General features: G+C 45.0%; 1 protein-coding gene across 3 annotated transcripts in view; it reads right to left on the bottom strand.

The window, feature by feature from the left end:
* The window catches only part of SH3KBP1 (SH3 domain containing kinase binding protein 1), a 336298-nt gene that overhangs the window by 241421 nt on the left and 78113 nt on the right, over positions 1 to 16764 (bottom strand). The window contains exon 1 of one of the 3 annotated variants that reach the window (XM_068533268.1): positions 13681 to 13847. The exons of the other annotated variants lie outside the window; for them this stretch is intronic. Coding sequence (XP_068389369.1) covers positions 13681 to 13731 — 51 coding nt within the window. The 5' untranslated portion in view covers positions 13732 to 13847. Of the gene's footprint in view, positions 1 to 13680; positions 13848 to 16764 lie in introns of those variants that run through there. 3 annotated transcript variants of the gene reach the window in all.

Consider the following 16764-nt stretch of genomic DNA (forward strand, 5'->3'; position numbering starts at 1 on the left):
TCATTATACTATTAAATCACCGGCACCATTTGTGAGTACCTGCTCTAAGCCAGGATTATGTCTGTCCCTCACATAGACTCTGAAAGGCAGGCGTTGTGGTCCTCTCTTTAGTGATGGGGGAAGCAAAACTGGAGGAGCTGACTTGCTAAAAGCACCTATATTCATTTGCTAGGGCTGTCGTAACAAATACCACAGACTGGGGGGCTTAAACAACAGAAATTTATTTCTGACAGTTCTGGAGACTAGAAGTCCAAAATCAAGGTGTCAGCAGGTTTGGTTTCATCAGAGGCCTCTCTCCTTGGCTTGCAGGCGGCCACCGTCTCGCTGCATCCTCACATGGTCTTCGCTTGGTGTGCGCATCCCTGGTGTCTCTCCGTATCCTAGGCCGCTTCTCTTACAAGGACACCACCTCATATGAATTTGGGGGGGGGGGGCGGGTGTACAATTCAGCTCATAGCAGCTCCTTAAGGAAAAAGTCACAGAGCCCAAATTCCATCCCAGAACCATTTGGCTCCAAAGGCCATTTTCCTTGGATCACACTGTCTGCCTCTAAAAGGTCTTCTTTATTTGCTATAAAAGAAAATCTATTACTTGAACAATAAGAAAAATAAAGTTCTCCGGCTTGTTTCTTTTTTAAGACTCCCTGCTGAGGTCTAGGCCATGCCTCTGGAAGCTCCCCGGAGAGCAGTGTCAGCGGGGCCCCTGGTGTAAGCCCTGGAGGGATGAGGAGAAGGCAGAGGAGAGCCCAAGGAGCCCCACTGGAGGCCAAACCTAAACAGACGTCAGCTTCCACCTTCAGGGCAGGGGCCCCATGCCCCAAGTTCCTAGGTCATCTCCTAGCATTAGCTACAGCGCTGGACAAGGGGGTGCAGACCAAGAGTTGCCCCAATTTCAGGCTCACTGTCAGGAGAAGTCAGTTTCCTCAGCCCTGCTTTCCTCTCTGTATCTCGGCCTCAGGGTGGCTCACCCCAGGCTGACTCAAAAAATTCTGGCCAAGACTGCAGTGAGTGAACATTTGAAGTGCCCATCAGAAAGCCCCCCGACTTCTCAGAAAATACAGGCCCCTCACACTGTTACCCAGGGCTGTGGCAGCTGCTGCGCCCACCAGGGGTCATGGAACCATCTTCAAACATCGGCCAGCCTCCGCGGCTTCAAATACAAAATCAATAAAAGATGGCACCTTGCTGTGCCCTCCCTTGGGCAGGAAAGCAAGGCCCTTAAGAGTGAGGCAACAGAGACCTTAATGATCACCGTCCTGGGGGCCAAAGGGGGGCCGTCCAGGGATGGTCCTCTTTTACCAAGCCCCGAGACCCCATAAAATAAGGAGGATTCTGAAGTGAGCAGCCAACGCAAATACGTATATGCCAAACACTGTGCTAGGGCGATGAGGACTGGAAACCAAAGGTTGGTGAACATTTGATCAGGGGGACAAAGCTGGTCACAAATAAGATAATAAAACAACAAAAGGCCCAAAATGCAGCACTGACCATAATTATCAGTTTTTTAAAAGGACAGTACAAAAAATTATCAACATGGAGTGGACAAAGACGGAGAAGGGAGAAACATCAGAAAAGACTTTACAGAAGAGGTAAGGGGAGTGAAAATGGTTATGAAATGAGTGTATCACATTATATTTACATTTATTATATTGACATGTTACATTTAGTACATTGTACCAAATGCTAAATGACATGCTCTTCTATTTCAGAGACTCACTGAGAAGTAAATATTGCAACCTCTTTAGTAACAAAGGTCCAGTTCTAACCACCTCAATTCTAATTGAGACACTCCATCAACCATCACCAGAAAGTCACCTACCTGGGTACCGTCTCCCAGCTTTACACATGTACTTCTTACTCCACGGTTGACAAAAGTAAAAGCCAGTTCCAGACCAATTCCAGGAGAAAGCCAGTAAATAAATATCCCCCTTGGTTCCCCCAAGGCCAGGAACCAATCCCTAGAATGGCCACTAGGGAGACTGTGGGCTCCTCCTAACCAATTATGGCCCTTCCCATAGATGAGGTTCAACCGCAGGGTTTATTAATCCATAGTTTATGCCAGGCAGAAAAAAAAATGCCTGCTGGAAGCAAGCCAGGATATATATGTATGTATGTATGTATGTATGTGTGTGTGTGTATATATATATATATATATATATATATACACGATTGGTAGAAGGGCAATTAGCAGTATCTATGAAAATTCTAAGGACAGACTCTTAACCCAACAACTCCACTGCTAGGCATTTATCCTACAGGTGGACTCACATAAATAGGGTGCTTTGTTGCAGATGAAAAAGAAAGGCCTGAAACGACCCCGAATAGGGCACCAATTATACAGAATAAGGTGCAGACACAGAAGGAAACTTTAACTGAAAAAAGCCAATTGGATCAGACCTTGCATACTGTCTAGTTTGTGGGGTTTTAAAAAAAATTTTGTATGTTTTTATTGTTTGTAGTTGCATTAAAAATATCTAGGGAATTAAAAAAAACAAGGGGGGAGTAAAGTAGGGAATATTTAAGCTCTTCTGTACTGCTTCAATGTTTTTACCACGAGGTGTTTTTTTTTTTCCATTTTAAACACGTATAAGAAAAATACTTGAGCAATGAGAATTCATGAGAACATAGCCCTAAATTACTCTCAGCAGTGAACAGAGTGTTAAAGGAAGACTCACTGATTGTCAGTGGGCTGTAATCCCTACTCAGGAAGTAGCCTGATACAGTTAAGAGTGGTTTTCATGAGCAAGGCCTGAAACCTAAATGGTTTCTCATTAATCATCATTTAATCAGAAAACCAAAGAACTTTCCACACTCCATTCTGCAAGCTGAGTGCATAATCAAAATTTTACCAATGCACTTTCCATAATTTTAAGGGGCAAAAGTACGTAATATAATCAAAATACAATCCAGCACATTATGACTTGGATACCTTGTTCATTAGATGCTAAAATTTCCTTATTTCTATAAGGAAAAAAAAGCTGTGAAAGGCTTAGATGCACACACATGAATCCTCAACAAAGCTCTGCATGTAACAGCAAAAGCAAAAGTAGAAACAAAACAAATGTACACAACAGGAGGCTGAGTGAATAAATTATACTGTAGCCATACAATGAAATGCTCTGCAGCTCTATATCATAGATATAGAAAGATATCTGCGGTGATTATAACAGCATTTGTGGCACAGCCCTATTTGAAAAACGATACACATATTTATACACACGTGTTGGAAAAGGTTAGAAGGAGCGAAAGCATAATGTGAATTGTATCAACAGTTATCTCTGGGCAGTTGGATTACAGGAGATTTTGTATGTGCATATTTCAGCTGATCTCTATTCTAACTTTTCTATTAAAAAACATTTTTAATTGTGTGATTTTTGACTTTAAAAAATGCTGGCTATCTTATCCTTCCTTGGGATAAGAACCCAATGTTCTTTTGTGGAAGTGAATTCCACGTGAAATGTGTTGCTTGTCCTCTTTTCTGCCCCTTTGTGGGGCTTCCAATAGTTTTTCTGGTGCTTTAGAAACTAGAGAGAGAGGGAAATGACAGGTCTAACCAGGGGCAATTGTGTCGCAGGGTACATTTGACACTGCCTGAAGACATTTTTCACTGTCACAACTGGGGGAGGAAAGGAGGTGTGTGCTATTGGCATCTAGTGGGTAGAGGTCAGAGATGCTGCTAAACATCCTACAGTGCATAGGACAGCCCCACAATAGGCTTAAATAGCCAAAAATGTCAACAGTGTCGAGGTTGCGGAATCCTGTGTTGGGGTTAATGAATCTCCAGGTGACGTCCTAATGCTCCATAAACAGCACCCTCGAGGTATAAACTAGTATATGTAGGATGCATAAACAACAAGGTCCTACTGTACAACACAGCGAACTATACTCAATATCCTGTGATAAACCATAATGGAAAAGAATATGAAAAGAAGAATGTCTATATGTGTATAACTGAGTCACTCTGCTGTACAGCAGAGATTGGCACACCATTGTAAATCAACTAGACTTCAATTTTAAAAAAATAAAATTTAAAAAACCCCACAGCACCGTCGAATAGCTGCATAAGGCGTGGCTGGCAGGGTAGAAAATGCTGATGGAGGCAGAATATCTGCGTCGAATCGGGGATCAGCTCCTTTTCTGGCTGTAAAACCTCAGGCAGGTGACCACATCGGCCTGCTGACCTTGCATCCTCCTTCCGAAAATGGAAATACCACCACCCACGCCACAGGGCCAACAAGAAGTTTCAACACAATACAGTAGGAGAAAGGGTTTTGTTAATAATAAAGCACCAGGCATTTGTGAACAGTATTATCACTTCGGGCTACTCATCATCTAGATTCACCAATGAGCTCACACAGAGGATTTCAATGGGTCTTCGCCTAGCACACTCCTACTGCCCTTAGTCACACATCACGGCGGTGATTTTCACTAAAGACTGGGACTGGAAAACATCAAGAAGGCTGTTTTTATACTACATGTTCCTTGACCTAAATTGTGAAGCAGCAGAACTTAGTGGTCAAATGACAAGCTCTGAAGTTTCAGAGTGAAAGAATTTATCAGGACTCCCCTGGTGGCGCAGTGGTGAAGAATCCGCCTGCCAACGCAGGGGACACAGGTTCGAGCCCTGGTCCGGGAAGATCCCACATGCCGCGGAGCAACTAAGCCCATGTGCCACAACTACTGAGCCTGCGCTCTAGAGCCCGCGAGCCACAACTACTGAGCCCGAGTGCCACAACTACTGAAGCCCGCGCGCCTAGAGCCCGTGCTCCGCAACAAGAGAAGCCGCCGCAATGAGAATCCCGCGCACCACAACGAAGAGTAGCCCCTGCTCGCCGCAACTAGAGAAAGCCCGCGTGCAGCAACAAACACCCAACGCAGCCAAAAATAATGTATATAAATAAAGTAAATAAATTTTTTAAAAAAGAATTTATCATCTGAACCAGGACATTTTGGAATGAAAAGGACGCTATCGATGTCAATGCTAGGACAACAGGCAGACACCAGGACAGTCCCCTGGCAAACAGGGACATGAGCTCACTCTAAAGGTAAGGATATTCACAGTGCCCACCTCAAAGGCTTGTTCTGATGACTAGATCAGATAAAAGAGGCAAAGCACATAGTACATACTAGTAAATGCTAGCTATGGTTTTTTTCCTTTCTCCCTCCATTCATCCAGCAAGTACTAAGTGCCCTGGCATGACGCTCCGCTCCAAGAAAGGAACAGTAAGTCATTCTTTTCTTTTTTTTTTAATAAATTTATTTATTTGTTTATTTTTGGCTGCATTGGGTCTCCGTTGCTGTGCGCAGGCTTCCTCTAGTTGCGGCGAGCGGGGGCTACTCTTCATTGCGGTGTGCGGACTTCTCATTGCGGTGGCTTCTCTTGTTGCGGAGCACGGGCTCTAGGCACGCGGGCTTCAGTAGTTGTGGCTCGCGGGCTCTAGAGCACAGGCTCAGTAGTTGTGGCGCACGGGCTTAGCTGCTCCGCGGCATGTGGGATCTTCCAGGACCAGGGCTCGAACCCGTGTCCCCTGCATTGGCAGGCGGATTCTTAACCACTGCACCACCAGGGAAGTCCCAATACAGCCACTCCCTATCCCCAGCAGGGTGCCTCCTCTTGGGCCACAGTGTGTGTGTGTTACAGTCCCAGGACTTTTCTTGCACAAACACAGTCATGACACACGCAGAATTAAGCACCAACCCACAGTGAGCACCACAGGTCAAGAGCTTATCTGGTCCACAATGACTAAAGGATTTTATTATTATCCCGAAGTCCCTGATTCAAGGACGCTTCTGCAGTTTGACAAAATTCACTATCATTTCATTTCACCAAGGGCATTGATTACTCAAATTTTGTAACAGCATGTAATGTTTAAAAGCCCAGTAAATGCTCTCTTTCATTTCTGCGGACATCCCATTACAACGAACTGTGTAAAATTTGTCCACCTAGACAGCCTTGCAGAACACACATATTACGAAAGCTGAGTTACTCTAGCTTGCGTTTGTATTGAGATGCATTTATGTCTTTCGCCAAGAAATAAGCAGTTTGCTTCAGTGTGCTAAAACAATTTTCTCTAAAAGTTAATACCCCCCATGAGAGGTAGACGTTCCTTATTTCACACAAAAGTTCATTGGCTTCTAGGGGCCTGGGACTCTAATTACAAGTTCCCTTCCCTCCTTCCCATTCACACCCCTCCCCCAAATTTCAGTAAAATTGGTCTCAATTACTATCACCATAAATCCTCACACCTGAATGTTTCCATATCCAACTTCGGGGCCTGGCCCTTTCCCCCTCCTCCTCGTTGTTCATATTTTGCCAGGCCCATGCTCAGCCAGCCTCCTTTTCTGCCCATTTCTGACAGCCCTTACAGAAGCCTTGTTCCATTCCTTGGGTGGTTGTTAGATCTAAAATACCAGTCAGGCCCCATCACTGGAAACACAAAATATCGATCTAAAAAGAGAAATTCTATCAAGTAAGCTGGATGTGCATAATTCAGAACAAATCGTGGGCATATCTGTTTCTGTTGTACTCCGTGCCTGCCTGTCTTGATTCAAAGAAGCTTAAATCAGTGGTGTGTGTTTTGATTTCATGGTTACACAGATATGTTCAGTTTGCAAAACTTCAACAAGCTTACTCTCATGTGCATTTTATATATGTATGTTATACTTCCACAGACATTTTAGAAGGTAGCTTACATCGTGTAAAGCTCTATGTAAAGTAAGCATATATTACATATCACCTACACTAGTGTTTGTCAAGCTGTTTCCAAAAGAGTTCCGGTTGCCATCAATTACTGGGCCATGCAATCAACTTAGAAGGTCCACATTATATTTAGTGTCATATCTCTTTAGGATACTTCTGTCTGTGATCGTTTTTCAGACTTTCCTTGTTTTTGATGACCCTGAAAGTTTTAAGGGGTAATGGTTATGTATTCTGTGTCACTTCCTCTTTTGGGATTTGTCTGATGTTTTCCCAGTGGTTAGACTGAGTTATGTATTTTGGGCAGAAGACTGCAGAGGTAAAGCGCCATAGTCAACACATCATGTCAAGGGTACATATTATCAACATGACATTGATATTGACTTCCATCACCTGACTGAGATAGTGGTTGTCAGATTTCTCCACTATGAAGTTATTCTTGTTTCCTTTCTTCCATAATTTAAAAGGAAGTCATTATGCATAACCTAGACTTAAGGAATGGGGATTTAGGCTCTCTCTCCGTGAGGTCAAAGTATCTACATAAATTATCTGGAATTCTTTGGCAAGGGGTATTTGTTTATTTGCCCCACTTATTTACTTAATCAATCTTCTTTCCATCCATATGGACTCATGGAAATTTACTTTATACTTTAGGTTTTAATCCAATACTAATTTACTTTGTTATTCAAAGTATTTCAGCTTTGGCCACTGGGACCTCTTCAGTTGGCTAATTTGTCCCTTTGACATACCTCCCTCAATGTAGACTTTTTAAAAATCACTTTCTGGCACTACAAGATGCTCTGTCTCATCTTGTATATTTCCTGCTTCAGTCCTGGAATCATTTTTCCAAGGAGCCTTGGTTACTTTGCTAGAGAATGTTTTTAGAAACCTAAATCTGACTGCTAGGTGTGCTTTTGCTACTGGAGATTCACTTCTTCTAGGTCCTGTCAGCTGCTAGAACATGAAGCATGTTAGTACATGTGTGTACTAACCTGTATATATACATATATCTATAAATACTTAATATATGAAATCATCTGAATCTATTTTCAGCTAAACATGAGTTCAAATTAATGTCTTCAACTATAAATCATTACCCCAAGAATCATTCTAGCCTATTCACTTCTATAACCTCCCGTCCAGTCAGTGAGAAACTTGGCTCTCCCATCTGCCATTCATTTACTTAATTGTTAAATTCCAGTACAGATGTATAACAGTATCAGAATTTCTAACCTGTACCCCCAGGGGAAACAGCTTCATCAACTAAAGTACAGCACTTATGTGCAGTTTCTTTTGCCTTTACTCTTACAGATTCTACTCATTTCCAAAGTCATTTAGGGCCACGCTTTACCCCCATCCCCTTCACTAAGATTGTTTTATGCAATTATAAAACAACTAGGGCTTCCCTGGTGGCGCAGTGGTTAAGAATCCGCCTGTCAATGCAGGGGACACGGGTTCGAGCCCTGGTCCGGGAAGATCCCACATGCCGCGGAGCAACTAAGCCCGTGCGCCACAACTACTGAGCCTGCGCTCTAGAGCCTGTGAGCCACAACTGCTAAAGCCCGCGCTCCCCGACCAGAGAAGCCACCGCAATGAGAAGCCCGCGCACCGCAACGAAGAGTAGCCCCCGCTCGCCACAACTAGAGAAATCCCGCACACAGCAACAAAGATCCAACGCAGCCAAAAAAAAAAAAAAAAAAAAAAAAAGCAACTAGACTAGCTTGTCACAGTATGCATTCCTTCCTAGGATCACTCAACTACTTAAATGATTTTTAAAGTTTGCATACATTAATATTTACTCTTTGTTCTGCAAACTACTCTGGGCTTTCACAAATGCATGTCATGTATCTAGCATCGAAGTATTATACAGAATATTTTGACCACCCTAAAAGTTGCCTGTGTTTCAGCTAGTCAACTCTCCTTCTATTCCCTAAACCCCTAGCAACCACTGATCTTTTCACTGCCTCTACAGTTTTGACTTTTCCAGAATTTCCTATAATGTGGGGTCATACATTATTGTGCCTTTTCATACTGGCGTTTTCCACTTAGCAATATGTATGAAAGATACATCCAGACCTTTCCATAGCTCAGTAGCTAATTTCTTTTTATAGCTAAATAATATTCCAATGAATGTACTATAGCTTGTTCATCTATTCACCTACTGAGGGGCATCTTGGTTTTTTCCAGTTTCTGGCTATTATGAATAAAGTTACTATACATTCATGTACATGTTTTTGCGTCAACCTAAGTTTTCAAATCAGCTGGGGAAATATCTAGGTGCATAAGTACTAAGTCACATATATTTAGCTTTATAAGAGTATGTTAACTTTTTAGGAAACTGCCGAACTGTCTTCCAAAGTGGCTGTACCATTTTGCACTCCCATAAGCAATGAATGAAAATTATGGCTGCTCTGTAACCTCATAAGCAGAGGTGAAGTGTTGTTCAGATATTATTTTTAATTGGGATATATGTATTCTTATTTCTAAGTTTTAAGTGTTCTTTTTAATATTTTAGACACGAGTCCTTTATCAATGTGTTTTTGAAAATATTTTCTCCCAGCCTGTGGCTTGTATTATGTAGAGAACAAACGTATGGCTACCAAGGGGGAAAGAGGGGTTGGGATGAATTGGGAGATTGGGATTGACATCTATACACTATTGACTCTATGTATAAAATAGATAACTAATGAGAACCTGCTGTATAGCACAGGGAACTCTACTCAGTGCTCTGTGGTGACCTAAATGAGAAGGAAGTCCAAAAAAGAGGGGATATATGTATACGTATAGCTGATTCACTTTGCTGTATGGTAGAAACTAACACAGTATTGTAAAGCAACTATACTCCAAAAAATTTTTTTAAAAAAGGAGTGAAATAAAAACAGTTGAGTTCAAAAAAAAAAATTTTAGAGGGTCCTCACCAGCATTTTGTGTGTGTGTGAGGGGGGGTAAGAACACTTCACTTGAGCCTACCTTCTTAAAACTTAAGTGCACAACACAGTACTGCTGCACAGCAGAACTTTACAGCACATTCACCTTGCATAACTGGAACTTTATACCCACTGAATGGCAACTCCCCATTTCCCTCTCCTCCCAGCCCCTGGCAACCAAGGTATGGAAACAACATCCATCCATTGATGGATGAATGGATAAAGAAACCATGGCATATATATACAATGAAATATTATTCAGCCTTTAAAAAGAAGGGAATCCTGCTATATGCTGACCAGCATTCTTTGAAAAGAACAGAGAATGAAAGAGTGCATCACACACAGTGAAGGCAACTACTGCTTCAGGAAGTGTTTTGCAGCTACATGTATGCGTACATATATGCACATGTGTACTGTATGTGCACATGTATGCTAAGTTGCCAGACTGTTTTTTAACTGTAAGACATAGTCAAAAAAAAAAAGCCTTGGGGCTTCCCTGGTGGCGCAGTAGTTAAGAATCCGCCTGCCAACGCAGGAGACACGGGTTTCAGCCCTGATCTGGGAAGATCCCACATGCCGCGGAGCAACTAAGCCCGTGCGCCACAACTACTGAGCCTGTGCTCTAGAGCCCACGAGCCACAACTGCTGAAGCCCAGGCACCTAGAGCCCGTGCTCTGCAACGAAGAGTAGCCCCTGCTCGCCGCAACTAGAGAAAAGCCCACGGCACAGCAACAAAGACCCAATGTAGCCAAAAATAAATAAATAAATTTATATTTAAAAAAAAGCCTAAGAGGGAATTCCCTGGTGGTCCAGTGGTTAGGACTCCACGCTTTCATTGCCGAGGGCCCGGGTTCAATCCCTGGCTGGGTAACTAAGATCCCGCAAGCCACGCAGTGAGGAAAAAAAAAAAAAGCCTAAGGAACACTGAGTACACCAACAAATAATACGTGGATTTGGAAGCCAGAGAGACCTGGGTTCTGATTCTGGCTGGTTATGACCTACCTAACCTCTGTGAGCCTCTATCTCACCACCTCTAAAATGGAGGTAATACTATTTACTTCCCGGAGTTGGTGTTAAGGAATCAATAAGCTGGCAAACAGTCCACCAGAAAGCACTTAGACACCATCCCCACCCCTGCCGCCATTTACGTGGTGCCCTGGGCTAGGTTCCGGAAGGACGTTTAAAGGAAATATACAAAGATGGGCACTGTCAACGCCAAGCCCCCATCACAGGACCCCTTCAAGCCTCTCAGGAGAACAAATCATCACCGTTTGAGAGCCGCAGGGTGGGGAAGCTATTGCCCAGCACACTGGCTGATAAATCATCCAGCTTTGGATTCTGACCAGAGGGAAAAATCACTTTCCAAGATAAGAGTGTTTTCCCATTATTCTTGGCAGGAGGTGGGGAAAGGCAGAAGGGGAGGAAGGCCTTGGTAAAGAAATACGCATTTGTTTTAAGCAAATCACTTTGAAGACGGGTGGTTTTCATTTTGAGAAAAAAAGTGATGCTTAAAACAGAGGGTGACTCCTGATACCAGCCATGGGCTTGCCAGGAGAGGGAAACGGGGCCCTGGGGTCTGGAGTGCTCCCAAAGTGCCAGAGCAGTGACGGAGGCACATGGGGTGGGGAGGGTCTGGCACAGAAAAGAGGGAACTAACTTTATCAGCTTGCAGTCGCACACTACTTAAAAGGCATCCACTGTATCAGTCATCCAAAGCCTCTATTCATTCAACAAATATTTGTTGAGCATCTACTATGTGTCTAGAACTGAGTTAGGCGCCGGGGATACAGTGGAATAAGACAGACAAGGCCTCTGCCCGCACCAGGGCTGAAATTCCAGTGAAGGAGACAGCAAGTGCCAAGTAAATCAATGAGGCAACAAGGGATTTACAGGCTGTGATGTAAGCGCCCTGCAAGAAACAGATGTGGTGATGTGACGGGAAGGGAGAAGGAAACTTAAGATGGAGGAAGTCCCTTTAGATAAGATGGCTCAGGAGGGCTTCTCTGAGTAACACCTGAAAGCAGAGCAAGAGCCAGCCAAGCAAGAGCCAAAGAAAGGGTGCTCCCAGGAGAGAGCACCTCAAGTGCCTGGGCCCAGCAGCAGGAAGGGGCTCAGCAGGTGCCGGGGTGGCCAGGGCGGTGGTATGGTAGAAGGAAGTGGCCAAGTGGGAGGGTGACCACGACGAGGCTGGAAAGATAGGCACGGGCCAGATCATACAAGGCACAGCCGGCGGTGGGCAAGAAGGTGGATTCCAATGAAGAGCAACAGAGAGCTACTGAAGGTTGGTACATTGTGATACATGACTTTGATGTTGATTAAGGAAAAAAAGGCACTCTTAAATCATTGCACACAAAACAAAGTGTACAGATGATACAATGTCTCCAAAATCAACGATAAAAATTATCACTGTGTTAGAGCTCATGGGTACAGTTATTAAGGAGTCTTGCCAGTTAGAGACAAACTGTTTTAGCCTAAATATGAGATGAAATACACGGAATTCAATGGGGGCAAAGGGGTGGGAGAACTTGTAACTGACAAGGGAACACTATTATTAGCAATTAACTCACAGTCAGCAAATATAAAGCACACGGTGAAACTAATTAACAAGACAGGCTCTAGAAAATCCCCCTAAACAAGCAAACACACATACTGGTGGGAAGGCAGCTGGGAATTGACCCATGTGCATGGAGGTTGCCTGAATCCATGAACAGGATGACTGAAACAACTGGACGTAAAGTCATCACAAAGTAGCTCTACACCTACTTCGGAATCAGAAATCAGATAAATTGCTGAGCAGCGTTCTTCAAGGTTTATCTTTTCTTTTTCTTCTCCCTTGCGCCGGCTGAACATAGGTATTGATAACGTGGAAATTCAAAGCTGAACCAGAAATGGCTCTTCTGAATGATCACTCTCCTTCTAGGACTCACAGCACAGCCTCCCCAGTCCCCACGATCTCTAAGGCAAACAGATCTGTGAGACATGAGCGTGACCCACTCACACCTTCTCCCCGAGACCTCCTTGTTCTGGGGAGTCATGTACCCATGAATAAGAGGGCAACCAGGCCAACTGGCCGACCTCAAGATAAACCTATGACACCAACCAAGAGAACTCGACATCCACAAAGGCTGCCCCCAAACAAGCTGGGGACAGCAACATGGGTGGCATTGCAGAGCCCAGCACACTGCTTGCACTGATGGTCTAATATCTCACTGAGGAAGGAGAAGGGGTAAAGGAGGGCAAAATACATCGCTTAGGGAGTGCTGACCAAGTGCCAGGTGCTTTCACGCTCATCACTCCAAATAATACAGCAATCCCATGAAGTGCAGTGATCACAATTTTCAAATGAGAAAAGTAAGACCAGGAGAGATTTTTGTTACTGGCCCCAGGCTACAGTTAGCTGAGTGAGGATTTGAGCCTTGCCTACCACCTGGGCTGGCATCGAGCAACAGGCCAGTGGTATGAAAAGACCCCGATCTAACTTTCTGTCCTGCCTCCCTGTCATTCTCCTCTCCTGCCCCCTTACTCCTTCCCACCACAGGAAAGCTGGATTCCACACCTGGCTTCATCTCAGCCTCCCAACTCTGTCAGCTGCCTCAGAACTGTTACCTGCTCCCCACCCTTCACAGGGACACTTCACCCGTGAAAGGGCCACCTGCAGGCGTGGGGACTCGGGGGTGGGCTTGGCTGACTGGGGTTGTCTCGTGTGCCGTGTCCCCTGGAAAAAACTCATTGATAGCGGTCAGGAGAAGGAAAGAGCCATCCCGCCAGATGACAGGCCTGTTCCAAATCTTTATAGGTGCCGCTACCAAAGGGGCTCAGCCAAAAGCCACTTCTGTCACTGAGGAGGGCTTGGGGAAAGAAATTCCCTTCCTCCGCAAACAAGAAAACTGAAACACCCGGGTCCAAATGGAACACGGTGTTGCTCACCATCTCGGAAGGACTGAGCCAGGACCAAATTCCCCATCGCGCCTCCCTCCCGGCCTACGAAGCAGTCGGGCAACAGGCTACAAAAGAGGCAGACATAATAACAATCGAAACAGATGTATGGCCTACTTACAATCTCAGATGCATCGGCAGCACTCGGGGCTTTGGCTGCGGAAAGCTCCATACCGTGGAGTATGAAATGGTGAGAGCGGGCTGCCTGTGTCTGAACTCTGGGCAGGAGTGTGTGTTCCCTGCTCGCCGAGAACTGCAAGCCTCTGTGATTCACTTGGCAGCAGAATTATTCTAAGCATCCTGTCCCGTACCCAGCCCACCCGCCCCTCCCGCTACACATTCACACTGGGTGGGTTTTTTTTTTTTTTTCCTCTCTCTGCGCTTATTTCTGTCACAAATCGAGTGAAATGCGTTTTTTTTCAAAATGAATCCAGTCTCTGGCACTTGAGAGTGTGGAACCTTTATGACCCCGGGGAGAACGAGGAAAAAGAGCCACCTAATTAGGAAGAAGTTGTAACTAACATCAGAGAGGAGAGCTGGAGAACCACAAAGTCTGCAGTCACAGCAAAATGGAGATTATTCGAGACAGCTGAAACACTCCACCCAGCCTCCAGGAGGGGACATGCACGGGAAACAAAGGGCATATGGTGTTTGCTTTCTTCAACATCCGTTCTCACCATTAAGAGCTGCACCAGCAAACGCTCAGTACTTACATGAGGACAAACCTCACTCCAAAACAGACTTGAAAATACAGCTCATAATCAAATAAATGACTGTGCAAAGCAGAGGCCTACCTTGATTTTTCTACTACATATAAAGCAAAGTTTAATAAAGTCCAGATAACTGGCAGAATGTCTATTTGGCTTAGTGAAGTGTGAATTATACTTGAAAGAAAGTCAATTTTTGTTAATTCCAAGTTCATATAGTAACTCGAAAACTGACATATTCAGGACAGGATTTTATTTTTTTTCCTCCAGGAGAGATTCCAAGGGGCTAACTTAATAACTAGATAAGAACGATGTTCTATTATTTACTACTAGTGACATTTAAACATTTCTATCCTAAAGCAAACAGGTTTTTCTAAAGAGACTTAAATCATTAATATCCCACATAAATTAATGTTACCACCATTCCCACTACTGCCCACACTATTACATCATCCAAAGGTAAACTTCAGAGCACTCCCTGACCAGACGGTGATGAACTCCTGAACTGGTGAGATCTGAATTGATGACACTTTTCACAGAGACGTAAGGCTAGGGTCAGCTTCAAAAATGCTCAGGTACCATTACTCACAAGCCTACCCAGCGGAGTCCACTCTTGGTCACAGGTGCCCACCTATCCCCCATAGAGCCCATTCCCAGCTCCAGAGTGGCAGCCTAATTAATTGTAAGCCAATTGTTGGTTCAGGGTGGGCAACAGGAACTAAGCTCACCCAATCAGACTGCAGGAAAGGGCTCCTCCTACATACCAGCTATGAACAAGGAAGCAGAGGGCCCCGCTGCCAAAGGATGCCATCCTACAACTGCCTGACAACCACAGAGAAACCAGCCCTTGGGTGAAACTACTGCCAGACCGATACCATGGCGGAGAGACAGCAAGAACACAGGTCTATGATGTCACATTAAGCAGCTGCTTAATCACACTGCCCTCAGGGTCCACCCTACCTGTAGCCTCCCGATTACCGAGATAACAAATATCCATGTTTAATCCAGTCCCAGAGAGGTTTCTGTTACATGTGATCTAAAGCACTGCTGACAGGAACGGTCTGGGGAGCCAAGAGCAAGAGTTTGTAATGTGGCAAAAGAGACTCCTCTAAAGTTAATAAAACACTCACGGAAAACATTCCGCTTAATGTTAAAGAAAAGGAAGAAATTACAAACATGAGTGGTTGCCTAGGGCTGGGTGTGGAAATGGGAGTGACTGCAAATGGGCACAAGGTTTCCTTTGGGGGTGATGGACAAGTTCAAAAATTAGATTGTGGTGATGGTTACACAACTCTGTAAATATACTAAAAACCACTGAATGGGACACTTCTAATGGGTAAATTTTACAGTATATAAATTAGATCTCAATAGAGCTGTTTAAAAAAAAGGGGGGGGGGGCTTCCCTGGTGGCACAGTGGTTAAGAATCCGCCTGCCAACGCAGGGGACACGGGTTCGAGCCCTGGTCCGGGAAGATCCCACATGCCGCGGAGCAACTAAGCCCGTGCGCCACAACTACTGAGCCTGCACTCTAGAGCCCACGAGCCACAACTACTGAAGCCCGCGCGCCTAGAGCCCGTGCTCCGCAACAAGAGAAGACACCGCAATGAGAGGCCCGCGCACCGCAACGAAGAGTAGCCCCCGCTCGCCGCAACTAGAGAAAGCCCGCGTGCAGCAACGAAGACCCAACGCAGCCAAAAATAAATATAATAAATAAATAAATTTATTTTTAAAAAAAAGCTACATGGGAGCAGATGCTCATTCAGGAGAAGTCACAGGTTGAAGAGACTTTTCCTCCATCCACACCTGACGGCAGCACGCCCCTGCTTAAAATCCTTCCTTCAGTGCTTCCTGATTCCCCGTAGAATCCAAGTTCCTTACAAAGGGACGCAAGGTCCCTGTCACCTCCCGACCTCACTTTCCCCACTTCCCATTTTACTCGCTGGCGAGGCTCACTTCCAGAAACTCATCAAATTGTTTCCCCTCTGCCTCTGCTCACAAGGCACCTGCTTCCTCGCTCGCTCTAGCTATCCTCTTCACCCGATCTAGTCCTTCCTATCGTACCCCGGCTCTTAGGTCCCCTCCCTTTGGGTTCCCTGAGCAGACTGACTGCTTGTCACAATGGGTGAAAAAGTATGTTTCTGGGTCTATCTCTCCCACCAGGCTAGACTCCAGGGCCTAGAACAGCACTCCAGACATGACAGACACTTGATGGACACCCACTGAACTGGTCTGAGCTTTCTCTTTGGGGAAGGACACCAGCTTCTCCTATAGGTCCCTTGTGTCATTGACGTTGGGGGTGGGAGAGCCAGAGGTAGGTCCCGAGTGTCCTGGCTCCCACCCACACCCACTTTCCTAGAGCGACTTCAGGCTCAGAAAGGGACACAGGGGCCCACAACATGTACATGCCACCCTGTAAGAAATCCCTGTCTCCGACCATGCTGAGCACTTCTGCTTCTCGGCTCAAACGCTCCCTGATGCAGAAGGTAATGGTGACAGT

The sequence above is a fragment of the Eschrichtius robustus genome, chromosome X, assembly GCF_028021215.1.
Source record: "Eschrichtius robustus isolate mEscRob2 chromosome X, mEscRob2.pri, whole genome shotgun sequence".
In the NCBI taxonomy this organism is placed as follows: Eukaryota; Metazoa; Chordata; class Mammalia; order Artiodactyla; family Eschrichtiidae; genus Eschrichtius; species Eschrichtius robustus.